Source organism: Taurulus bubalis, assembly GCF_910589615.1.
Source record: "Taurulus bubalis genome assembly, chromosome: 7".
NCBI lineage: Eukaryota > Metazoa > Chordata > Actinopteri > Perciformes > Cottidae > Taurulus > Taurulus bubalis.
This window is the reverse complement of record NC_136595.1, coordinates 13,114,850-13,142,795: the sequence shown is the minus strand read 5'-3', so window position 1 is coordinate 13,142,795 and position 27,946 is coordinate 13,114,850. Positions and strand designations below refer to the sequence as shown.

General features: G+C 41.1%; 1 protein-coding gene across 3 annotated transcripts in view; it reads left to right on the top strand.

The window, feature by feature from the left end:
- The window catches only part of pde4ba (phosphodiesterase 4B, cAMP-specific a), a gene marked incomplete at its 5' end in the record, with an annotated part of 159,992 nt that overhangs the window by 74,481 nt on the left and 57,565 nt on the right, over positions 1–27,946 (top strand). The window contains one exon of one of the 3 annotated variants that reach the window (XM_079221255.1): positions 26,786–26,886. The exons of the other annotated variants lie outside the window; for them this stretch is intronic. Coding sequence (XP_079077381.1) covers positions 26,786–26,886 — 101 coding nt within the window. Of the gene's footprint in view, positions 1–26,785; positions 26,887–27,946 lie in introns of those variants that run through there. 3 annotated transcript variants of the gene reach the window in all.

The window sequence follows — 27,946 nt, the reverse complement described above, 5'->3', positions numbered from 1 at the left end:
CAAATTACTAATTGTCTTTGAGGTCACTAGTGAGGTACTTACTTTTTGGTAATAATTAAACCTCGTCATGTCTCTTAACACTCAACTCTCCCTAAACTGAAATGTGACATTTTGAGGCACTGCAATGCTGCTTGAGAGTAAATATTTGTATTCATCAACAGTGTGGTACAATGTCATCTTGTGGGAAATGTTGTTGAGTGAATAAATTGACGAGACAGATTAGATATCAGGTCAAACTAATTAAACCTGTTTGTAGAAGCTTACCTGAAAGATAAGCAGAAAAGACATGCAAGGTTGTGTGTAGGACATTGCAGAGTAATTTAGAGGCTGCTGCTGTAGAGAAGGTGTTAATGACTGTGCAGGGTGGAAGTGCCCTGGCAGCACGATGGAAGCAAGGCAAGCAGAGTGGTGATAACGGGCTGGAAAGGGTAACCAAGCAAGCACCGAATGAAAACACAGTTTTTCTCCTCTCAGACCTGCTTGAGGGGACTCAAGTCTAGTGTGTGTGTGTGTGTGTGTGTGTGTGTGTGTGTGTGTGTGTGTGTGTGTGTGTGTGTGTGTGTGTGTGTTTAGTAGTAGTAGTAGTAGAGCAAACAAGCTGACATGAGTGAATGAAGTATATGATCCCTTCTTGGTAGGTTTTATTTGACGTTACCAGTTGTTTTTGGGTTGCTTGGGCTCCCTGGTTCTTTCTCTCTATGGATCTCTCTTTGCACGTGTTATGTAATGTTAAGAGAATTTGCATCCTCTGTCAGCAGTGACGCAGGATGTTGCTGGGATTTGGTTGATGTAAAGTCATGGGGGTGCAGCATTACTAGTGGGAGAGGTGTGCATGCTGCTACATTATATAAACACAAGTGCACACCTTCTTTAAGGTTTTGTACTATTTAACAGGATTAATGGTTTGTGTGTGTTTAGCATTTGACAATGGATTTATGCAAATACTTTGTCCATAATGTTCTCTAATTACTTGTGTCAGTGGGTATGCTGCGTGTGTGTTTGACAAAGCAGCCTCCCGGTGTTTCATTCTGCTCAAATTATAAGGTGAGAGGTTCCAGAGTGTTTGCTGGTTTGCCAGATTGTATTCTGCAGGACACATATCTGCAAGCTTACTATTACATATCCCTTTGCCTCCGATGCAGCGGTCTGGTTCTCTAAATTGTGAATTGCTCCTCTACTGGTAAAAACAAATATTTATAATAATAAACACACTTTGTTTGAAGAACAGCATCACAAAGCGTCACTTACAGCACTATGGGACACTCGGTCTCGAACGCCAGTCTCGTAGTTGAAAGTCTTGTGATTACATGCACACAAATCACTAGATCTTAATTTTGTGACTATTTCACAAACTGCTGCGAGACTGGGTTGAAATTAAATACTGGTATCAGCTTGCTACTTTGCTTGCTAATTTGGATAAGGAGATCTGTGTGTCCTGAACAGGCTTTCCTCCTCATCTGTATGCATCTGCCAGCATTTCTTAACACACATCAAGCAGAGTGTGTGAGTGTTTGCGTGTGTGTGTGTGTGTGTGTGTGTGTGTGTGCGTGCACATGCAGGAGTAATGAGGTATAAAATCAAACATGGCTGGTCGTCAATGGTCTTGTATGGCGACTTAGTTGTGATTCACATACATACTGTTCAAACACTAACCACCTTGTCACTGCGTGTTTGTCCTCCTGCATGTAGGGTGGAGCATAATGCCATAAAATGGAGTACATTTTCCAGAAACATAAAATATTTTGTGAGGGACCATTTTCTTTCCCCTCCTGCAAACAATAACACACACACACACACACACACACACACACACACACACACACACACACACACACACACACACACACACACACACACCTATACTGTCTTTCAGTGTCTCATGGAAGTGGCCAGGAGGCAAACATGGGATGAAGTTAAGGAGACGGATGGTTTCCCCACTGGCCCCAGTCATCCTTTTGAACCGTCTTACCCCTGAGGGAATAATCACTGAACAGCATCATTGTGTGTGTCAGCTCTGTGAGTGCTTTTGTGTTTGTCAGGGCGACAGATGTGAATGAATGTGTGTGTGTGTGTGTGTGTGTGTGTGTGTGTGTGTGTGTGTGTGTGTGTGTGTGTGTGTGTGTGTGTGTGTGTGCCCTCACAACGGTGAAATGCAGAGGGTGGGACCCTCTTTTATTTTATTCTGTCCACGGAGCATGCTACTGCTCGGTCCCCATGGTAACAACATGTGCAGGAACCGTGGGGTAGCGTGTGTGTGTGTGTGGGGGGGGGACACGAAGGGTTAGTAGGTAATGTGTTGTGTTAACTGGTTGTCAGGTATAGTGTTTCATGGCGTGTCCCCTTCCCAGTAGTGAGTGTTTTGTTTTTAGTATCGGAGGTTTTATATTGTTCGTAAAGCCAAGTTCTTAAATTCAAACTGAAGCCAAAATGTATGTTTTTTGCTAAGAAATCAGGAGCCTATATATTTTTACTTGTAAACTTATAAAAGCAAAATTGTAATGACAACAAAGAACTACTTTAAGTTGAACTATTTGCTCTGTCTGTATTGTATTTTGATTGGTGCAATAAGTAAGACAAGGCTAACAAGTGTCCTTTCCTCAAATGGCATCAATTTGAACAACATACATCTCATTAAACAGGCAGTGAGGGTCACACCGAGTCAATTCTCCCTCATCGACGAAACCAGTGAGACTAGTTACGGAGAAACATAATTTATAACACAATCTAATACAATTGCCTACAAATGAATTGTGCAAAGTCTTTGGTGATTGGACTCCATCCTGAATCAGGATAAGCAATGGGGTAGTGCTGCTGACATCTGCGCCCGCAGAATCCCCCAAAGAAAAATTATTTATTCTTAGAGTGATAAAATAAATCAATACTTTACCTCCAGCCGCAGTGGTTACCTAAGCAACACAGCAACCCCTCGTCATTCGGGCGTAGCCAGGGTTTGGGTGAGCAACCCATGTACACATACCCGAGTGAAGAGTGTCTAGTTAAACAAAGTAAAATGCAGGAAAAGGATCTCAAGGGACCGCAGAACAGGATATGGGGGTCCCCAATGACCACAGCAGCTAATAGTGCCGATCTAGATATCCTGCACTACTCAACGCAGGATCCGAACATGATCCCGAAGAGTGACAGCGGGGTCCGGACAGACCGCAGGCAGCTAGACTTGGGGTCAAGACGGACCGCAGACAAGGACAGATTAGGGTCCTGTGTAGACCGCAGAAAAGGACAGGGTAGATCAGAACTACCACAGTAAAGTACAGGGGGATATTAAGATCCGGAATTGATAGCGCGGGGGGTCTCGTCGCACCCAAGGAAGGAGAGGTTGAGTCAAGGGAGACCGTAGACAAGTATAGGTAGGGTCCGGTGTAGACCGCAGAATAGACTAACGGAGGGTCTCTGCTGCAACGTTGAGCAGCGATATACTTACCGAATTATAAGAACCAAATTGACTATCATCACAACTGACTACCATTAAGAGACCGCAGGACAGGACGGGGGGGTCAAGCTTAGACCGCAGGACATCTGAGCCGGGGCACACCGTCACACATGACACTCCAAGCCGGGGAAGTCCGTCCGGGAAACAAGAGGTGTCATTTACAGTATGACCGGTCACAGACCGCAAAACCAGAAATGTCGGGAAAGAGAAGGTGACCTACGGAGACGGGACACGATAAGGGTCACGACCAGGTCCAGCGCCTGTCAACTGACAAGTATTCGTAGAACCTCGGTGCTCATGCCGAGGAGAAATACAAGAAAATCAAAGAGTTATAATTAACGGTTTAATTAAAGTTCAAATGGTGATGCAGTGTACATATACTCAGCTGAGGGTCTCCGAGCCCAGGACAGAGTCCATGTGACCCTCAGCAAACTAGTGACTCTGTGACCTAATAAACAATAATTCATCTAAGCATTGCAATGTACCCATGGACATCATTACACAGTAATAAAAATGACTTTAATATGCATACAATCACAAATCCTTCATAATAATATCCCTTTAATTATCATAGTACATGCATTGTAATTACACATAAACAACTCATTTTACCTAGACGTGCCAGTCCAAATGTGACAAACCAAGCTCAACAACATTACATCCTATGACGGGACAGGACTAGGACCGTCCTCCTCTGCCGGGTCACCACAACACCTGGTGAACGTGCCACAGTGTCATTCTTTGACGGGTCCCGGTCAAGACCAGTGAAACGAGAGTGGGTAGTTTTCCTACCTATTTGGTATGGATAGGAAATTGGAAGATCCCGTTAAGCCAGGCAACGGCGACCTAAGAAACTGAGAAATCAACGTTAAGCCAGGCAACGTTTAACCCAGGAAACTAAGAACAGATCCATTACGCTTGTAATGACCAGAAACTATTACGTTAAAACAGGCAACGTCAACCAGAGAAGTAGAAACTTTACGTTAAGCCGGGCAACGTAAACCAGAGAAGGCAGGGAGAACCGTTTAAGCCAGGCAACGGAGAAGCAGGAAAAGAGAAAGCTTACCTTAAATGCGGACACTGTGGACTCACAAACTCAACGAGACAGGTTAACGAGCCTCAGGTCCCTTAGCCGGACGAGATACGCCCGTACACCAATTAACAACATCACAACAGTCACGAAGTGCAACGCACACCACCACCACCAGTTATATGTACAACTACCACGTAGAGTAAAAATTCGAGGACATATGATTCACCAATATGCTGTTGAGGTCAGGGTAAAGGTAGAAGGGAAAGTAGAGGACGACCACCGTCCATTCCTACTTATGCCCAGGTCATACCAGGCAGGCCACCTCTTCTGCCCTGAATAATTCCCCGTTGCGATGCCGACGGGACTCGTGCACAACACAGGAAACGGCGAGGACTTAACTGGTCCGACGACATACTTCTTGCTAACTTCCTTCTCCAGCAGCTGCCTCACCGTTTCCGCCTCATTCACTGCCGACAAGAGGTTTTTAGACACAAATGTCTCGGTCGGCAACGTGAGGACTCCTGCCCGGAACCCCTGTGACAACCCTGTCAGTCGATAATCTACGAAAACTGAGTCTGGATGAGAGCGCAGTTCACTAGCAAGTGATTGCAGGTTTATTGGAGTAGAAGGATTCACTTTCAAAAACTCTTTGAACCACGATGTGTCCCCCCCTTCAGGCGACTGCTGGGCGCGCGCCGGGGGCAGACTGACCTGGGATATGCATCCCTGCAGAAACTACAGACATGGAGAAAACGATACTCATGAAACGAACACACACTTCCATTGAATTCGGAACAAATTGGAGTCTCTCTTAGTCTATGCACCTCACGGTCCAGAGTCTCGTTATAGCGCCGGAAAGGAGCCAGCTGACCAGTCCTAGAGTGGCCCAGGAGAGGTGGCTGGAACGCCGCAGCTGGACACAACGCCGATTGGTGCCCGACCTCCCCTCCACCGCCGGGGAAGGACCGACTGGCGCGCTGCCGCTCGTCAAGCTCACCAGCTCCCGGAGCTGTGCGGGAGGAAGACCTGGCGCTGGCACAACCCCTCGGTCTTCGAGCTGTGCCACGAGAATCTCCAGCTCGCCTGAGGGAGAATCGCTCCGCATCGCCCGACGAGAGCTCTTGCGCCGCTCCCCCTGCGAGCTGGCAAATGGATCCACGTCTGAGTCGGACATCGACAGCCTACTCAACCTAAACTACCAACGGTGAGCTACTCTAACTCCTACCAACCGTCTATGTTCGCATCGGTTAGAGCTGCAATGACAACTGACAGCCCTGCGGAGAAACCATTTAAAGTTAGACAACAACGCTGTGATTGGCTTAGGGAAACACTCTGACAGGTTGGTTCATTCACGCCCCCAATCAGCTGAACCGCCGTGAGACTCCAGACTGGCTCCTGAATGAACCCGCGAGTAACTATGGTCTTCCTTACTGAACTTACGCTTCAGCTTCATTGAAATCAACTGAGCTTAGAATTAACATGATAATAATTAGATTCAGGCTTCCTTTCCTTTTAAAACTCATCCCCACTCAGCTTTACTTAAGAAAATCCCCTTAACTCAGTCTGCAGGTGTAACTACACTACTGGTGCGCTAGCCCGTGGCTGCCCTGTAGCTCCTCTCAAAAGATGAGTTGTTGAAAATTGAAATGAGAAAGTTTCAGAGTTTTAGCACAACAAGTCCACCAAATTACACCAAATCTCCGGAGTGCAGTATTTAGCTTTGCAACCCCCCGGCTGCTAGAACGCCAGTATTCTCAGTCAGGCTACATTCACTCAAACATCTGAATCATTTCTCTCAGCTTTTGTAAATCACTTAGTGTGAATACTCAGTTGAAAGGCAGAGTTTAGTCTTACTTATGTGTGTGTGTGTGTGTGTGTGTGTGTGTGTCATCTTCCATCGCACATGTGACTATTTCGGTCCCACTGATTTTGTAGCAGTTAGTTCGTTATTCAACAGCTCAAGATGTTCGTATTTACATTAATCGGTTTGTGTGTGCAGGTATGATTTCACTCCAGAAAGTAAACATGCATTAACGACATGAGCATGAACAACAAACATGCTGGTGAACTGTCACGCAAGAAGAAAATGGATTTACAAATTTGATGATACAAATCAAGGAAGCTAATTGAAAATTAATTGGAATCCAAATATTTCTCGCTAAGTTATTCATTTTCTCACACCCTAGCACACACACACACACACACACACACACACACACACACACACACACACACACACACACACACACACACACACACACACATTCCTTCCGACCCTCAGTAGCAATCTTCTGACTCTTTGATCATCCGGAAATTGAATTGGCTTTTGGTAGTTTGGCCCTTCTTTCTCATGTCCAAATAAAAGGGCCCTAGTTACTGTTTCTAAAGCAACAGCATGATTGATGGGCCGTTTGAAATAAAATCTTGGAAAGTGTCAGGGAATTATTTATTGTTTTTCTCATACATATCAAGTGCACCTGAATGAATTGTAATTTTAAAGGTTTTACAACAATTTTGAGATGTCTTGTTCAAATATTTGTATTTGATGCTACTTTCTACTTCTACACTACAGTGCACGAATATATTTAAAATTTTATTTTACAGCTATAATTGACTTTGCAGATAATGCTTAATACAAAACGCATTTATAAAGTATAATGCATTGTTAAAGATGGTATTCCAAATCAACCAGCGACAACATCACAGTACTACTAACATACAAATATATCCCTGATAATAATACAAATATATAATATGTATGATTTAACACCCTGTGAATGAGGCCATTAAGGACAATTAATACTTTCACAATTGATACTTTTCATTTAACTGACAACATTTTGTGACTTAATAAATTAATGTAAATTAGCAATTATTCAAACCCTGGAAAAGACACCAATAACTTGTTGGATATACCTAATATATCTGATGTTGTTACTCCTATTCTGTTCCACTTGAGTCATAGCCAACCATGATCAGGCTGCAGAACTCAAAACAATCCGGTATTAGGACATGCTGCCCCACTTGATGGGGAGATTTGTTTTTGGCTTGTGGATTAGGAAAATCTGCCTATAATGATCAAGGTTAGAGTGATCAACCGCTTACATGGATCAAAAAGCTTGGGAGAGATACATTCCTATACAAATACAAACAATTTGCTCATACTGTAGTCATCAAATAGTCTACAGTGTTCACTTTGGGTCCTTTACATGGCAACATTTTTAAAACTAATATTTTCTCTAACTAAGATAATTCTAAATAATTTGTAGAACTTTACTTCCATGATACTCTGTCTGTTTCAGGTTGGCCACCTAAGAGCTCTCGCTGCATGCACATGGAAATCATGACAAGGAAAAAAAAAAGAATTCACTTTGTATTCATTTTCTTTACTTTGTATTCATGAAAAAATGTATACAAATGTAAGAAAGAAAGAAAATAGCAGAAAAATAAAAAGATATAGACAGATACAGACGGACATAATAACTATTACTTGAGATAATCTAAATAATTTACGGATGTTAAGTATAGTATTCCTCATTACGTTGAAGCCCCCCTCTCCCTCCATTTCCCCCTGGGGGATCCCAGACTCCACTTTTACAACCACTGGCCTAGAAAAGTCACACCAGGCCCAAAATGATTTATAACACAGCAAGTCTTGGCTACCTCACAATCTGGGCTACGTGTGTAGTGTGCCTGCATGTATTTTGACATGCCCCTGCAGTGTGTTTAGGGTTGACCTGTCTGCCAGGACCTCGTGTCGAGCCTGTGTGGCCTAAAAAGCCTCCCTGTGGCTGTGGGCTGCTCTGCCTGCTGGCAGCCGGTGTACGGCAACTGGGGACCGAGGCCCCGCCAACACTCGCCATCTGCCAACGTCCTTGTGGTGCTCCTTGTGAGGAGTCCAGGCGGAGAGTGTTGAGCGAAAACAACAGAACCCTCTGGAACAGAGGAGCGCACACACACAGACACAGACACACACTGGCTGGTTCCCACAAACACATTCATCTCACTGAGTCTTCTCACACCTCTTGCTCATCAACATGCAGCGACTGTTGAGGGTGATGGAACCGGAGAGGACGCAGATAATATGTGCCATTGACTCCGAACAGCCTTAATGGGTGTAATGAGGGTTAATAATGACAATGGCAGTAATTATTTGAGGTCATTGAAGAGGGTCATGGTGGTGAGGGTGATGGCGGTGATGATGCTGTTGCTGATGTTCTGGAAGTTCTGGATTCAGTAAGTTATAATAAAAACGATTTCATAAAAAGAGATTGTTGATACAGTGTCCACCAAACTATCTAACGGTAGTTAGCCGTCTAGCCTTCAAATTATGCACCCAGCACGGTGTATTACATTTAATATTATAGATCAGTGTAATGGGCGTCGCCTCTCATTGGCTTAGCTATACAGTGTGCAATTGGTTATACGTTTAACAGAGGTGGAGGCAGCATTCGGGTTGGTTAAGAGGTGGTACCTTTAGCACGCTTTGCTTCCTGGTACTTGACGTCATCTCTCCACCCCCCTGTGTAACTGAGCACAAGTTTCCTCCCCTAGATGAGTTGTTATTTTGTGCCAGATTGTACTTGACACGGCACCCATTTTAAGTAAACCTGTGAGCTCCATTTTGATTTCACATTCCTGGCATACCTACAACATCTCCTGAGTGAACTTCACTAGCTAAACTAAAGGTGACCTTCCCCCAATGATACAAATACACAATTTCATAAAGCTAACTTCTCCTTATTGTTTATATCCCTTCTTAAGTATCGTCTTTTATACATAGACATTCCTTATTTACAGTGTAAGGCATAGTAAATTATTATACATCTACACTAACCACAGCAATAATGAGATTATCCCATTCCCTGTTGTCATTTTGTCACTTTTAAAGGGTTTCTAATCAAACTCACTTCCTCATGAAGTTCAAACTCAACTTGTGACACTTTAGCCCACATGACAACTTAAGACAATCACTAATCAGCAGCTAAGAATCTCGCAAGAATTGATCTGAGGCAGCAGACAAATTTAGAACAGCGGTTGATGTAATAAGAAAAGACTTCCTCCCATCTGCTATGAATAGCGGAAAATGTTAGTGGCTTTGTAGCTCTTAGAATAAATCATCCTGACTCAATCCACTTCCTGACCCTAGGGAGACAAAAATAGATGAGCTTTTAATTACAGACTTGTTTACTGTTGTCATTTTGATCACCTAAATATGTCCCAGAGGGGTTATGCGCCTCTTTCCATGTCTCTCTCTTTCTCTCTCTCTCTCTCTCTCTCTCTCTCTCTCTCTCTCTCTCTCTGATTCCATCTGTCATCAGAAACCACTCAACCAGGCTGGGTGCTGGATTTGGGGCAGTAGCAGACAGTAGTGCATCTACTTGTCCTCTAGTTTTGGTTTTCAGTCTATTCTTTGTGCTGAAATCATCCTGCTTAAAAAGTGACAGTTGAAATGGCAGACAGTTGGACCGCCTGTGCTGGTGTCCATTCTCCTTATGCTTCAACTCCAGCATGGAACGTTTCTAGACCAAGTTTCTGTCTTGTCTGATTTTCACGTGGAAAAAGAAGCCTGCCAACCACCTGCAGGAGCAGTGACTCATGCAATGTATTATTGATATGACGATCATGTCACACGAAGACATGGTTGGCATGATATGCTGTTTATAAATATGCTTCAACGTACATAAGAATATCCTACCATTCAATATCCTAATATTGTTTTCTCAAGATCAGATGTGTATTTGACAGAGTTCGGCATGCCAAGACTCCACCAAAATGTTTTTAAAGGTACGGCTGTGTCGTATCCAGCCCTTGCAGTGTCATGTCAATGCTCTTTTCTCAGATTTTCTTCCTCCACTCTCATCTAACATTCTTCTTCTTTATTCACTTTTATTCCAAAACATAGAACTCACACAACACAGCATTGACATTTAGTTTGCTTCATTTTATCACAGGTGATGTTCTCTAACAGGCTAATGGCTCTGATTTACTCCAGTTGTCCCCCAACAAGCCACCTTCCTGATATTATGGCTGTTATTACATTTATTGTTGTTAAATCCAATTGAATGCTGATGGACCTTTTCTTTTCGGTCTTGTGAAAGCCAGCCTTTCAGAGGTTCACATTTAGGTAATCAAATCAAACACCGCCGCAGCAGATGAAGACTATTTTCGACCTAATGCCCCTTTTCCCTTTACCCCTGACGTCATGGACACATGCAGGTAACGGTGAGAGAGTGACAGAGTGCCCCTGCCACTTGGATAAATCGTTTTGAGCTTCCCAACCTCGGTACATTAATCACATCTTTTTTTAATACATCCACCTTTGCCTCTACCTCCAAATGTATCCTTTACAGCGAGACACTGAAAGCAATTTAAACACAAAACAAGAGTTTTTAAGATGTGAAAGTGGTTCTAGAGTGACAAAACATGTTTTTGGTCCCTGCTGATCTGCATTAAAAGCACTCATGCAATTTTCTTTACTGGTTGTGCCTCTACCCATTGCTCAAGTGGAACCAACCAAGCGTGAAGAGGGCTTGATTTGTAGTGTTTAGGCATACTAGGTAGTGCCACTGTAGTTATGTGGGTATTAATGTGGAGTGTTGATTGTCTTACACACTGCGAGTCCCTTGGCAAGAGTTTGGCGGTTTGGATCGTTAATCTAGCACTAGTTTATCTCCGTGGCTCATTACCTCAGAGTCTAGAGAGAAAAGAGCACTTGCACAGTCACAGCCATTTAAATTGCTTTTTGTGTGATGAAGTCTGCTGCATCATGGCACAACATTGGTCTGAGAATGACATTACACTGTCTACCCCACTGCCCTATGGGTTTTAAGGGATAGCAAGTGAATACATTCAGCCTCGTTATGCAGCTGTTATGTCAAGTGCTGTTGTAGGTACTGCACAATCACTGAGTGGCTGCACATGTCGATTATTTCATTAGTGCCCATGGCATCATTAAATGATGAGTGAAAGTCACACATTATTTGTGTCTGTTATGCCTCATAGCTTTGTATCTCTTAGCATGTGGATGTTGTGTGTTACAAGTAGATTACGAGTGATAGGAATATTTTAATCCTCTACTGTAGTACCCATCACCACCACCAGCACCACTAGGAATTTGAACGTTGCATACCACTGAAAGCTTTTTGATGTAGATTTCCAGAGAAGAAGGTTAGGCACACTATTCATGTTTTATTATTGACGATTGATGCCCTAAAAAGAAACTTTGCCAAAAATAAATCCCTTCAAAGTTTGTGTACAAGCTTAGAAATGTGCCCCAGTCAGCTCTGCGACATGCTGATGCTTGTGATGCATTAGCATGTGCCTGCTACTGTATGCATGTTGGCTTGTTAGGCAGCGGTGTTGGTGCGAGCCTCACAGCTGCTATAGTGACTGTGACTGTGCTTGTTTGATAATTTATCAGAGCCGGCACTGTGAAATGAATGCAGGGCAGACCAGAGGTGGCTCAGCTCTGTTGTTGCTCTGCAGTGAGTGACTCAGCTGGACGAGCTTTACAGAAGACAGTACGTGGTTCTTTTTTCCATATCTTTTTGATCCTTTTGCTTATTGGGAGCTTTTTAACTTTTTTTTTTGTCTGCTTACTATCACATTTCAGCTCTGCACATTCCTTTTCTCTTGTCTTGTCTTTTCTTTTCATTCCTTTCCCTCTCCATCCCATCCCATCCCCCTTTCTTACTCCCTCTCGTCTCTCATCCCTTCAGATCACTGATTCCTTGTTGTGTAGGACTGTGTAAATCTTTGAGGCTGGATTTTGTCAGAAGGCTGTAGGGATGCTTTTGCAAAGTTACAGACTTACAGGCGGCAGCCAAGGAATGAAACAACCCTCGCCTACATAGAGTTGCTCCACCATTGGGCTCATCCTCTCTCCTCTTGAGGATGTCTAGGTGTGAATGCTGACTTGCCATATGGTTGGGACACCTGGGATGTGCCGCATTGTGAACACACCATGATGAGAGCCAATGATTCATGCAAGTGATTCGGTACTGTAATTCTTCTCTTGATCACATGTTGAAGGCTTCTTTTCCTATTACTCTCAACTTTTGGCCTTAAGTGGCACGTTTGCTCTTTCTTCCTGCGATGTAGCGTCCCTTAAAAGTTGCATACACATTAAGCACTCTATCCTAATAAATAATACAGCAGGAGAAATCCTGTATGGTAAGGTGAGAGGACAGGGTAGATGATGAGTGACAGAGAGAGAAGAGTGGATTAGAGTGCAGAAAGAGTACGAGGCATAGAGAGGTGGAGGACAAGCAGAGCAGAGGAGGGGTGGAAGAAGAGAAAGAGGTCTGTTCTCCTGTGTGCCGAAGCTGCCAAAAGACCGGCCTGTCTTGTAAACCAGTATGACGTAGGTTTGCTTCTAGTCTGCTCCCATGTGGTGCTGGTGTCATATGAATTATATGGCTCTCTGTCAATGCGTCTCAGGCCTAATGTGCGATAGAGACTAGGCATATGAGTGTGTTGGTGTGTGTGTGTACAAGAGGCTGGAATCTGATTCCTAGACTCGGGTTGCAGACGGTTTGGTTTGTATCTGCACCTGCAGGGGGTGTGAATGTGATTATATCGTCATACCCTTAAGGCTCTGTGGGTCAGGGCTAAACAATGGTTGCTTAGAAAGAGGAGCCCTCCCCGGTACACATGAATTGCACACAAAGACGCGTAGGTCCCTTTACATTGGTGTCACCAGTGATGTCACTGGTCCATGGCACAGGATATTGTGGAACCTCCAGGCGAACAAAAGCGCACAGCTTGTAATTTGATTCTCTGGCCTAGACTCGTGTAGGTTAATGTGTGCTCATGTCTTGTTTGCAATAATACTATTGCTCAAACAAGATATGGAGAGCATTTCCTCGGCTCTATGAAATGTTCTTAGTACAACGAACCAGAGTGGTATTTTACTTTTGTGCAAGGAACACAGTGTTGAAACATAAGGTAGGTTGACAAGTGGTTGAAGATGATCTTTGAGAGAGGCATTTAAGCCAAACTCAGAACATCTGCCCTTAATACTTTGTTTCTGTGTCCAGCAGGATGTTTGGGACATAGCTGGATGAGATTCTTCCTGAGACACTGATTATATGACTGTTACAATAAGTGTGTAGGCTGAAGTCTGTGATGTTATTATTTCAGTGTAGACCTTTTTTCTTTACTGGTTTTGGTTTGATTTTTTAGAAAATAGTCGAGGAAGTGTTGGGAACCCAGTGGTTCTTGACTTTTAAAAGTGGACTGGATGGTGTGCTCAAATGATCAGGCTATCACACAGCTCAACCTAAAGGAAAAGCGTACACCACGATGCTGGAAAAGGGAGGCTCCAACTGATGGTCAGAACTCTAAATTGCCTGCAGGTGTGAATGGGTTGTTTGTGTATCAGCCCTTTAAAAGAAAGCAACCTGCCTCTTGCCCAGTGCATCCCCCCCGTGACCTTACACAGGATAAGCTGATGTACAAAACTGATAGATGGATCGAGAGCTTTGAGAAAGAGTTGAGTTTAGAGGATGATGTGAAAATGGCCAAGAATTAAATTTGAAGTATACAAGCCAAGATCTTTCAGAACATTCTTGCACTAAGATCTGATTCTCTCTTAAATTCAGACATTCTTAAATAAAAAACACCTCAAAGACAGATCTCGGGAGAAGGAAGCAATATCCCAAATGGCCCATTTAGCTGTTGTTATTTGTGGGAGACAAACTCAGACAGACAAGAAATAGGCCAAACGCCCTGGTTGGAAGCCATCACATGATACACTGCTCATCTCTGAGACACAAAGATAGAAACACGTAAGGGGCAGCACACAGAAACAGATGCACAAATTGACACTATAGGTGATAAAAAAAGAGATATAGCATGGCATAACTTAAAAAAATGGAGGATGTAAAACAGTGTATACGTGTGGATAAACACCATTGACCAGAAGGCTGGCAAAAGAAAGAGATTGGGAAAATAGACCAAAAGAAGAGGAGAGATCAGCACAATCAAAAAAGAGGGAAGGCAACAACAGAAGAGAAAAAGGAGGAAGAACAAGAAAATGACTTGAAGAAAAAGAAAGGAGACACAGATACAGGAAGCTACTGGAAGCTTGGATGTCTGATGACTGTCGGCCATGGCAACCAGGCAGTGATGTTTGCTGGTTACTATGTGCGTCACGTTGTCACGCGCTGACATATGCACACACCTTGTGAGCACACACACAGACACACAAACACACACACACACTTGGTCTCTAACATGTGATAAGACCTGGGAACGCACACACACGCATGCAGACAAACACACATGCACACACGCAGACAAACACACACATGCAGACAAACACACGCATGCACGCACGCACGTAGAGATGACATAAGGTAAGACAGCCAAACACCCATACGGAGATAATTACATTGTACATTGTTCTGAGTTGTGGTGATGTCAGTGGTGGCCTTTGTGTTGGACATGAGTGTGTGTTTTATGTCTGTTTTGTGTGTTAAGGACACAATGCATCAGAGCCTTATTGTGATCCTGGTTTAGAGCTACAATTCAGAGCATTATAATACATATTTAGACTTATTCCTGGTATTGAATGGTAGTTAAAACTAAACATTCTCTAAACAGTTTCTTTATCTTTATCATCTCTTCTTCTGATCATATAAATGCAAAAAAGCAAAACCAAGTATTTTAGCTAGATTCACTCATCTGTATTCAGAAGGGTTTTTTTCTTCTATTTTGCACTGTCAATGCATTGCACTCAGCCATTTCACATATAGACGAACAATGTTTTGATTGGGGAGGAGGGAGAGTATAGATTTTGTTTCTGTGTTGAGGCTAAATGTTTTGTGTCACTCCCTGCAAAGTATAAATTAAAACAAAGTGAGATCAATGCAGCCCTGTGGGGAACCATGAAGAAATGGAGCCCAGAGGTCGATGCCGGCTGTGACGTGCATTGGCACCCGCTGCATCGGTGGTGCTGGCAGCAAGCTGAGCAGCATTTTTCTATTTGACCTGACAGCAGTAATACGAAGGGATTATCCTTTCATGAATAGCACCTTTAATGGTAATCTACTCATTAATACCTAGTGCTGGTATTTAAATGGAGTCACTTTATTTACTCTGCAACACTTGGTCAGATATTAAAAAGGACCTCCATTACATTCTCTTCACAAACTTAATACACTTTAGAGATGGCTTAAATGACAGATTTAATATAATACAGAAAAACGAATATGTTCATTGTGGCAATAAATACTGCCACTTGATAGGGACCCAAAGTCTGACCTCCTTTACATTAAGTCCTGGTGAAAAGAGAATTAATTAACTCTGTCTCTTTGATGGGATTCTATATTGTACCAGTCTTACTTGATACAGAATAAAGCAAGCATTAGTATGGACCAGCCAGGTGTGAGAGGTCTGTCATATTAAAGGAGTTATCCTCGTCTCTTTTCTCACCTGCTTTGCTCACCATCCAGTAAATTAGTCATTCATGTCAATGATCATTTTCACAGCTCTCTACCATCTAATCCCTTATCACAACAGTCTGCCTGGTTTGTCTTCTGCATGACTAAATCCTCCCCTCTTTCACTTTCACATGGCCAGCCAACGCAGACACTCAAACATGTCTTAATTTGACAAGTAATCCAGCTGCTTTTTGATATGTATATATATATATATATATATATATATATTTATTTAGAGATGTTTGTCAGTCACACACATTATGACAAACTTTAAATATACTGTGTATATATATATATATATATATATATATATATATATATATATATATATATATATATATATATATATATATATATATATACTGTATGTATGTATGTATATGTATATATACATATATATACTGTATGTATGTATGTATATATACATATATACATACGTATATATACTGTATGTAAAGATATACATACAGTATATATAGAGTATATATATACTGTATGTATATATATATATATATATATGTATATATATATATATATATATACATATATATATATATATATATTCAGACATACAGTATATATATGTATATATATGTATATACATATATATACACACAGTATTTTAAAGTACTGTGTTTTTCATAATGTGTATGACTGACAAACATCTTTAAATAATAAATATGTATATCGAAAAGCAGCTGGATTACTATACACACACACACACACACACACACACACATATATATATATATATATATATATATATATATATATATATATATATATATATGTTTGCTCTCTATATAAACATCTTTAAATATACTGTGTCTATATATATTTGTCCCAGCCAAGTCAAATTCTATGATTACAAATACGTGTAAGTATACAGTATGGTCCAGGTGTCTGAATGTTGTTGAATAGTCTGAGACTGAATGAACGGCCATATATTGGGAAATACTCCTTTTAGTGAGGAGCCTATGAAAAGGTTGAGAGGCACGTACTGATCATCACATTACTTCCTTTTTGAGAGTAAACCAGAATATGCTTAATCTGTTTGAAACACATTAAAATTAAATCAAAAGCAAAAAGTAACAGGAAGCTATTACTAGAAACTATTACTATTAGTGGAACACTACCATGGCCTCAGGTGTATTATGAATCCCTGGGCTTACTATAAGGTCACAGCTCATTGGTGGAGTCAGGCTTACGGATGTGGTTGCCATGGAAATGTCTCTCACCTCAGTGCTTTTGTCTCAGTTTTTTCCTCTCTCTCTCTCATGTTCGTGTGTTTGAAGAATTCTCCAGCTCAGGGGTATTTTAAGTCGGTGTGTTTTTGTCTGAATACTGGTTGTAGAATATGCAGGATGAGTAATATTCTCTGTCATTGCCTGTCTTTGTTTCCGGATGAGTTGTCGCCTGGCTTTGAGACACGGTTTGGTTTTTGTCACCAACACCTGGGTCTTACTACACATGCGTTGCAGTGAAAGCTGTCAGAAATGGACTGATGGATCTCTGTCCTCTGTCAGTGTCTGCATAGGATGGCTTCAGGCACAGTACAGCTGTTTTTTACCTGTCTTTTAACATTTCATATCACACGATCATTGTCCTTATGTGTATGCAGCCTCATACGGGCGTACACTTTAATCTGAAACATGCTTTTCTTCATCTGTCCAGTGCTAAAGAGACTAAAAGCTACACGGCGCTGCAGTTTTGCATGCTGATTGGGTTTGGCAGTACCAGCAACCTGTTCACATTACGGGAAGTCAGTTGATATGATGTTAACATGTTGCGTTTTGGAGCTTTTGAATTAGAGGAGATAGCAGATATGTAATGATCTGTCATCACAATAAAATAGTTGTTGTTGTGGGTGAAATCTGTCAGTCCACAAATAGAAATCCATCTTTTTTTTGTATGATTATTTTTTCGGCTTTTCTTGTCTTAATAGATGACAATTGACAAGAAAGGGTGAGAGAGAGGAGGGACGACATTCAGCAAAATGTTGTGAACCTGGGCCGCTGTGGTAAGGATTCAGCCGTAGTACATTGTGCACCCGCTCTACCAGGTGAGCTACCAAGGTTACAGTGGTGGGCTGTGGATTTTCTACCTGCACCAGCTGTTCGCGGCATGGCGCAAACAGCTGGTTAAATCATTTAATTATGTGTTTAGATTAGTGTTTAGTTTGTTGGAGTTTTGTGATGCTTATTTTAGCCATAGGTTGTTCTTATTTATTTAGATTGTGAGGGTTCGAGAATCAAAAGGTTATTATCAAAAGAAAGCTTGACTGACAGTTGAACATCAAATAACCAATGATATTTGATGCAGAGGAAGGGAGATGAGAAAAACACACCTTTGTAATACTGAATATTACTATCAAAAATATTGTTGAATATAAACCATACTCAGTTCAGCAAACAAAAAGCTTTTACTGCTAACTCTATACAAATTCTTTCAAATCATACTTTCCTGAGCCCACCATACATGCAGGGAAAAGTACCCGCTTTCAAAGCAAACAATGGCCGACCACACGGAGCCATGAGTCAAGTGCTTTCGAACCCACTTGTTGCTAGGCAGTTTCACATGCTGTTTTATAGAGGCACTTTGAATGGACTAGTAAAGTGGGCACCAGTGTAAAAACAGATTTTGTATTCATCTGCAGTTTGCTGAATGCTTTTTGATACATGCAGTCTCAACTGTCAAGTTGCACTTTATCCAGCGGTGTCAGCTTTTTGAAACGTGCAGCTCTCGATGTGTGTCGCTCTCAGAAGCGGTGGATCGTGTGTCTCGATGCGCGCTGGAGTTGTTGCTGTAGTCCTTATCAGCTCGTACCGTGTGCCGCCACTCTCTGTAATCAGACCCTATGTAGCTACAACCGGCACGTACAGTGAGACAGACATGTCTGTTGTGACACAGAGACTGCTATGAAGGAAGTGCTCGGGGAACACGAGAAGGGAAACCAACAAGAATACGATTCTTTTCACATGTTGCTGCCAAAGAGGGTGATTGCTTTACTGCTGGGCTGTTATTTTAATGAACAGAACGCAACTTAGCTGATAAAGGGTTGTGTACAGTAGGTGAAGGCCTATACAGTTGTCGCTATTAAAAATGTATGATGTATGCTTGCTTTTTCACAAAAAGAGATAAGCAATGTCTTACAGCAGCTTGTCACAACATGAAGGCTTAACAACTATGCTATCAACTCCTCCATCTTTCTTGTTCCAGATTAGATTAAAGTTGTTGTTCTCTTAAATCTTGGTTTGACTTGTAGTTGGAGTTGAGCAAGAAATAGGATGCACAGTATGGCAGAGGTCCTGAGGAGTTCAAAACATATTTCTTTATTATATTAAATAAATAAAAAGTGGAATAATTTAACGGGACAGACATTGTGGCCAAGACAGCCAGATTGTTGTTTTGGCCCATGCAAATATATTCCTTGGTTACTCAGAGCTGGGGTACCAAAGATCACATCCATGAAATGTGACCTGTACGTGGTCCAGCAGACCTGAACTGAGGCAGAGACTAGAAAGTGGAACAGCATCAATTGCAGCAGGACAGGGACAGGTGGAGACGTGAAGCACGGCTCTGGACGCTGACATGCAACAGATGATGTGATCAACGGAGGATTATAAGTCTTTTCATGAAGGAAGAACATTAGCATTTTTTATTTTATTTTTGTCTGATTGGAGTATTTTGTCTGGACTTGGTATTTAAAGGCTGGCCTTTAATTGCAAGGATTTAGAAAGGTTTTTGGAGCTTGAGGATTGTTTTTTGAATTGACTTGAACTCACTTTCTGTCTCATCCAATTTGCTGAAACTGCTGACCTGCAAAACCTGGGAAGTGACTGGAATAAACATGGAGAGGGTTTTTCTGTGGCCAGTCTGAGCTACCAACTTGTTTTTTGTTTATTTTTTACAAGCCCAGAGCAAGTTTTCTAGTGCCCACGGCTGATAATATCCCAATGCATTTCTGAAACTGTCCTGAGACAACCCAGAGTGGGACTCGAGGATGCAGCATCTGTATGATGGCTACTTCTTGAGAAGATTGGTTCAATAATACCATTTTACACTTTCATCATCTATGAATCAAATCAAGTAAGTTATTGAGTTGAGACTTGCAGAGATAAATAAACAAACAAGAAACAAATTCAATTTTAATGACAAGGGTAAGCACGACAATAACAGCGACGTCATCCAGTCTGGATTTTCCCATCAGCCCTTTTTGCTACCGTCGTCTCGGTTTAGTAGGATCATTTAGGATTATCTCAGAAGCAATGTTTTCCTTGAATGAAGTGATGTATTTATGAACTGCACTGGAGTCAGTTCCATCCAATTTAATTTAATTTATTTATATAGCGTCAAATAATAACAGAAATGATCTCGGACACTTTCATATAAAACAGGTCTGATGCAGGGAGGCGGTCAGGTGGTGGCCACACAAAACACAACACTTTGGCACAAGAGACCAGGGTTCATAAGTCTGTGGTTTAAACAACAAAAAACATTTGGATAAGTTTTAGGAAAGTTTTGGTTAAATGTTAACTAAACCTAAGACCTAGAGGATCTTTTCCTGCACCATAACCAAGTGCTATATGTCAATGAACATTGTATCGATATGATCAGCGTCAACATTTTTACATCATGCCAGACCCATTCATTAACAACATTTCCTAATTGTGTTGATATAAAATGGAATTCTACATATCATTATGTTTACTTAAACATAACTGCTGTTGTAAAGTTGTGGTATGCAACAGTCATTTTTAGGAGACGGTTGACTATTTAGCCTGTGCATACTGTGTGTGTTTTGCATGTGCACATCATTGCTATGTGAGGAAGCAGTGTGCTATACTTGTTTAGACGTGGCCACTTTGTAGTGGACGCTCAGAGGTGTGCAGATTGCTGCTGCAAATTGCTGATAACTATTTTAACTGCAAGAAAATCACCTTGGTGCATAAGTGGAGAGCCATACTGTGACAATTTCCCTTTCTCTTTTTTTCTCTTTTTCTTTTTTCTGTCTCTCTTTTCACTAGCTACATGGACATTTCTACCAATGTCAGCTCACTTATACATCTATACTTTAATCACATCAATTTCTCTCCACATGTGGGTTAAAGTGCCAAATGTGGATTTAAATTTCAAGTGTGCTAGGTTTGTCCGGATATTCTGTAAACTAGCCTAAGTTTAAAGACAGTGCTTCTCAGGTTGTCTCAGTGGAATGCAATATTAGGATTTCATCGACAGGAAAATACATTTCTCAGAAGATTTCAGTGGCACCCACTCTTATTGTCTGCAATTCTGTAAAAGCTCATCCAGCAGAATTAGCATGCTAGCCTAAAGCAGGATTAGGAGGCCTATTAAAATACGAAGTAGCTAATAGCAGCAGCTAATCATGTTTTTGAAATAACAAAATAGTATGCACTTTTGTTCAAAAATCTATTCTAACTACAACACAGGCTTAGTTAACTGTTTGTGCTGGTTTAAAACAGAACCTCCCATGCATGTTGTGAACAGCTGAAGTGGGTGCAGAGCTGGTAGTTCAGTGACCTGATTAACATTCCCCCATTCAAGCTCCTTGATCTATGAACCTGAAGTGAATCATTGTTTTGAACCACTTTATGGATTACACTCATACGGATCCTGTTGCCTGTAAGTCGGAGTAGAAAAAAAACAGTAAAAAAAAGTGCTACATTGAGAAGTAGGAAAGAAAGAGCCTGAGAGAGAAAACTTGGCACATGTCGGCCTTGTTACCTGAAACCCAGTTCCTTTGTCAGGATCGAGACCTCTAACCCTTAACACCATCCACCATGTTCGTAGTATTGAATGTCCTCACACTAACACATACATGCATGCATGTCATCAAATGGACCTCCTGGAAAAATTAATTAATTGGAAAAGCAAATGGCACTATGGACACACACACACACATACAGTCCCAAATGGCACATGATAATGCGACCAATTATGTGGGTTGTGTGTCTTTCAAATGTAGCAGTGACTTATGCGCTGGGTTTCCTTTACAGTGTATGTAGTTGCTCTGAATAATTGAGTTGGCCATTGAGGTGAGGTGAGTAAAAGTGAGTAAACTTCTTTGTGTGAGTGATGTTGTGTATATTCAGACAAAGCAGGACCAGATGTCACATGTGCAGACAAAAATGTCACTTGAGGTGATGGATTATCAATAAGTATTGCTAACAAGCCTAAACATAACATAAAAACATACATCATATCCAGATTTTAAAAAACAATGTCACTACCAGTGTTGGGCAAGTTACTTAAATAACATAATGAACTAGTCATATTACTCACTGCAAGTATAATTATGTTGCTTTAGTAAGTACTCGAAAGCTAAAGCAATTAATTACATTAAGCATTTTGGGAAAATACGTTTCTCTAGCTTGTAATAAATATTTAACACTGTGGTATTTTTGCTTACATTTACTGGTTATGAAACAGTCAAATTGTTAATACTGATGCCTCTATATGACCTACATAAGTAGACAAGACCATCAGTGAGGAGATTGGCAATATAGTTATTCTTAATGCCTGTAATTGGTGCCACCGGGTCTGATTCCACGCAAAATCATACAAAACCATGCAGGTTCACCAGAAACTCCTTCAGCTCAGACTTCAATTCAATTAAAATTTAAATGGCAGCATCACAAGCATCATTGTTGCTCTTTTAGTCAAGATATGTTGTACTGTTGCTCTTTCTTTGTGAGCTTTTATGGCTTTTGCTGGTATATTTAGTAGTGATGTTAGTGAGTGTGCCCCTGGTTATCACAGCGTAAGTGCTGCTGCTGACGCCATGGTGTTGGCACTGAAAGGAGCTCTGCTCGCGATCAGGGGATTAGGTTAATCACAGAGCGACTGACTGCAGTGCCCTCTTTCTCAGAGAGGGGAATTAGATTCATACAGAGCGAGAGGGAGGGCACATCAGACAGCTATGTTGTGGTGAGACCAGCAGGACAGACACCCGTTGATATCAAATTCTCCCTCTGAAATCTGAAAATCGAATGTGGCAGCTGGTGGATAAGGGCTTATTATCTATTTTTTGACCTCATCTCTTCCCTTTCTTTCCTCTTCTGTCAGGTTGAATGGAGGCCGCTGGAAACTCTGAGCAATATATCAAGTGCAAAGATTAGATGACTGAAGTGTTGGTTGTGAGCCTCGTGCTAAAGTCGGACCTTAGAGATCTTTGTGTGTTTGTTGTGCTCACCGTTTCTGTGGCAACTCAATTATCGCCTCACCTGTATGATGTTGAAGTCAACATAAATGAACAGTTAGGGGTTCACCTTGGAAATAACACAATTACACCTGCACTAGATATCAGGGTAATTGTATCACTGGGATGCTTTATCACTGTCACCAACACTATATAGTGACATGAAGAGTTCTCCTCTCCACTAGACTACAAAATGTCACTCCACATGAAGTCACACTCTCATCTGTGGAGGACTCGCTCCTTATAGTGGAAGGTTACATAAATAAATGTTTTAATGGAGGGATGCCCTGCCACACTTGCAAGAAGGAAGCCGTTCTAATCTATCGTTTCAATTGCTGTTTTAGTGTCCCTGCAAAAGGAAAACATGTATATGTGTTTTCATCCATTATCCTTCAAGTATAAGACTATATCAACATTGATTAAGAAGAAGTATTTATTTTGGATCGTGACCTCGAACCGATACTCACGTTGCATCACAAGGTCAGCATCTGCATCGATACAGATGAAACAGATCACAAGATAATAATTAGTCACACTGAAGATCAGGCATCATAGCGAGAAGCTTTACTGCACTGCACTCGCAAATCACTGTTCTTTCTTTTTTTAAAGTGGCTTACTTCTTTCTGAATCAGTGCGGATGAATATTTATATTCTTATATGAATCTTTTTGTTCCCCAGTCATATCTTTTACACTGTCAGACTCTGTCTTTGAACTTGTCTTTCTATCAGTCTGACCCTCTTACTCACTTCTTCAATTTTTAGAATGTATATTTAGATAGCTTTCAGGGATCAAGCTGTTTGATCTTGATTTAATGTGATTGTGTGTGTGTTTGTAGCAGCTTTCATGTCAAAGGTGATGTTGTGCCTGTCAGGTTCTGTCAAATATATCTGAGATTCCATTTGCAGTTTTTCTTTCTGGTAGACCGAGACAAAAGACAATGTGCTAAAGTTTGTCTTTTTTCGGTCGTCTCATCTGCAGTGTGATATCGATTCAAATCACAAGGACAAGCCAGAGCAGCCCTCTGCCAGCGACAATGTGACAGCCTGTTCTTAAACCATCAAATGGATGTCTCATCAATGTTTAATTATGGTTCTCTCTTCACCCTGTTAAAGCTGCGGATTAAAAAAAAGTGAAGTGCTGTTGCACATTTACAACCTTATTTTTGTGAGTGTTTGCACTCAAATTTACCAAAAATAATGTTTTACAATAAGATAAATGACACAAATGCTGACATTAATCAAAAACAACGTTCCAAGTGAATAAAAGGAGCTAATTGCATCAACATTTGTCAACGTGAAGACTCAAACTTAAGGGTTTACACATATTGATTCCCTAGCATCTTGGGTATTCACCAGCTAGCACCCTAAATCACTAATATAGCTACAGGATGTCTGGGTAACAAGCTTATCAAAGTAACTTTGTGGCTGCCTTACAATTATTATCTTTTCATCCAATATGAAACAACATTTGAAAGAACTATGTTTACATCGTGGCACAGGAGATATAGCGCGTCATCCCTGAACCAAATGGATGGAAGTTTGATCCCCGGCTCCTCATGTCCGTATGTCGAAGGGTCCTCGAGCGTAACAACAAACCCCAAGTTGCTCCTCGGCTTGCTTTACAGCAGCCACATCCTGTACTGAGAATCATGCTTTAACTGGAGGTTATATGAAACAGTTACACACTGCCATCTTGTGGAAGCAGGCCGGAAAAACTAGTTTTCTTTTTCTGTGGAATGAAAGTCTGCCCTCTAATGTTCATAGACGGGTCCTGCCTCATTTTACGAGTTATACAGCTTACGGGTTATCCATCAACACTGATAGTTGTTTCAGAGCATAAGTGGACTGAACAGTCCAGGATACAGAATGTTCTCTTTCATGTGGTGTTCGATGACAGTAAGTACAGGTGCCCTGCCCAAGACTGAATAGTTTCAGTGGGTGGCATGTGCTTTGGTTTCATCAACATATTTCACAATAACAAATACTTCTTGAAGCACTCTAATTAGAACAGGTAATACATGTGATAGTATCTGTCATGTCACCAATGTTCTGTATGTGCTGCTATTTATCACACAAATCTGTCATCATAGTAATGGTGATATATTGGGATTTGGTTGTCAGTATTCTGTATTGTACTGTATAATGTCATCAGGCGCTGTGGCCCCCTGCGAAGGTGCCAGATGTCACTTTCCCCCTCACAGACAGTTAAAGTAGACCAGAGAGGGAATCTAAACACCATTTTGTCCAGTAAGTGGATTTCTAGTGCAGCAAAATAAGCAAAAACTTTACGTTTGTATTTTTTATGTATTTCTTTTACTTTATAAAGAATGAACACTTTACTTTTAGTCCCCCAATTTAAAATCTAAGCAGTATGCAAACATGGTTTACAACACAAAATGTACATATTTACTGTCACTTATTTGTCATTGAGTGTCAGTTTCCTCAGCTAGATCATAATGTGTTATTACTTAATTATGCTACGTGCTAAATAAGGCAACTTACTGTTAAGTGTTGCCGTTTTTATTATTGTGTCATGCATACAACTCTGTGCAGCCTGCATAAGTTTAAGAGACATGTACATAAGATGTGTATACATTTTCAAACTGCAACAATCAATCCTTTTACCTTCATTATCTGTAACAAAAATCATGAATTACTGGGGAAAACAATTACTATGTAACACTAGGAAATCAAAGTAAATATTAGTTCATCTTGTGGATTTCATGGGAAATAAACTCTCTTAAATCATCATAGCTTGTACAATACAGCAGGTGCATATACAGTATAGTTGGTTATGTTATGTAGCTGTGTGTGTGTGTGTAGCTGGTGGTGTACCATACATACTGTGCAAACTAAAGCTATCCAGGCTGTGAGCGTTGAATGAATTATAACTCCACTCCAGCTACTCCACTCCAGGACTTGACTGTCCCTCCTCGCTCTGCTGGGCCGTGCTGAAGGGAACAGATCTCTATACACACACATACTACACACACACACACACACACACACACACACCCACCACGGGGAGGAAGTATAGCCTGTGACGAAGAGAAGAGTCTGAGAGAGCAGAGAGAGTGGAGAGTGTGAACAAGGGCTTAAACAGCTCGATGGTGGGACGTATGGACCACTGCTTCTGTTGCTGCTGTGTGTGACTTGAGATCGAGTGTGTGAAGAAGCTGTCTGGATACCTGTTTGCTGCTTTTATTTGTGCCGAGGAGGGCAAGGCTGATGAATAACCTGCTGAGTTGTTTTTTAAACAGAGGCTTCATATGGAACAGTCATGTACTGTTTGGTGTATTGCTGTGTGAGGTGAACGTGTGTGAGGATGCTTGTTTTGTAGTAACCGGTAGATTAATGTAATGGTTTTCATTTGAAGCTGTGTGATACAGTCTGTGATCTCAGTGACATCTCACTCAGTGACATTTGTGTATGAGAGGTGTGTATGCATGCTACTGTGTGGTTGTCACTAATGCTGCTGACTTGTAGTGTGTGACGTTAATATGGGTCAGTGTGTAAAAATGTGTAGCTAACACGTTGGGTGTTTTCTAGTCGATTTAGTTTCTGTGTTTGTGGTTGCGTGTGTGTGATAGTATGTGCCGCGTAGTGTGTGCATGAGTGTGTGTGTGTGTGTGTGTGCGATGTACCGGCGTTCACCCTGTGCCAGAGCAAGGGTTCACTTTGACTTCAGTGAGGAAGTCATCAGGAGACTCCACGCCGCCAACCATGGCCGTGCTCCCAGGTTAGGACTCACAGATGACCCACTCAACCACACACACACTCTGTGCTCTCTCACACTTGATTCTGTCCTTTCAGTGTTTTATCTGGTGTCAGTTTTAAGGTTGTCATTTTCAGCCTCTGACTCACCTCTGACTCCAATTGCTGAACTGTTTCTTGCATGTGAAGTTGTCTTTAAAAAAAACAAACTCTTCACTAAGTTGGTTAAGTCTTGTAGTTTTTTCTCAGGCCCTGATCTCCTTCCCTTTCAGTGTATGTGCAGTCTTACTTCCTTTTTCCCATACATCAAGCACTCTTCTCATGTGTTTCTCATCATTACAGTAATCCTCAGATGGAATGTGGTTGTATGCATGTTATATCACATGTTTAGGTGAGAAGATCCAACTCAAGTAGAATTCATTATTTTCGAGGGTCAACAGTTGATTGAGTGATGTTTTCAATAGGATGCATAGAGTCGAGCAGTTATCCATGCAAAAGAGTCGGGAAATTGTCAGATGAATTTGTTTTTTATCATTTTTTTATTTTCAGCCACAGTGTGAACATAGTCTGGTCTATGAGACACAATGAGAGGAACCAAAGGAGATATATATATATATATATATATATATATATATATATATATATATATATATATATATATATATATATATATATATATATATATATATATCTCTTAAAAAGAAAAAACACACACATCATCACATTGAAGGGGCTGATTATGACTTTGTTGACAAACAGGATTTATTGTTACACCACATCAGTGTATCTTTTGAACACCAGTGACTCCACTCCTACATAATAATTACTGGAAATGCCTACTAGAGCCAGCACATACCTAAAATAATGATTCACAACCAGTCTTTTTTTCTTCTAGTGAACCACTGGACATTTTTACATTTGAACTATTATAGCAATCTGAGAAGTGAACATCACTCTGACGTTGTACTGTAAGGGAGGCTTGGCTATAAAGGATCACAAGGCAAAAAAGTTGGAAACTGATGACTTAAATGTTTCATAATATTTAAAGTGTCATTTGACTTCAAGTACAAATACATGTACCTACT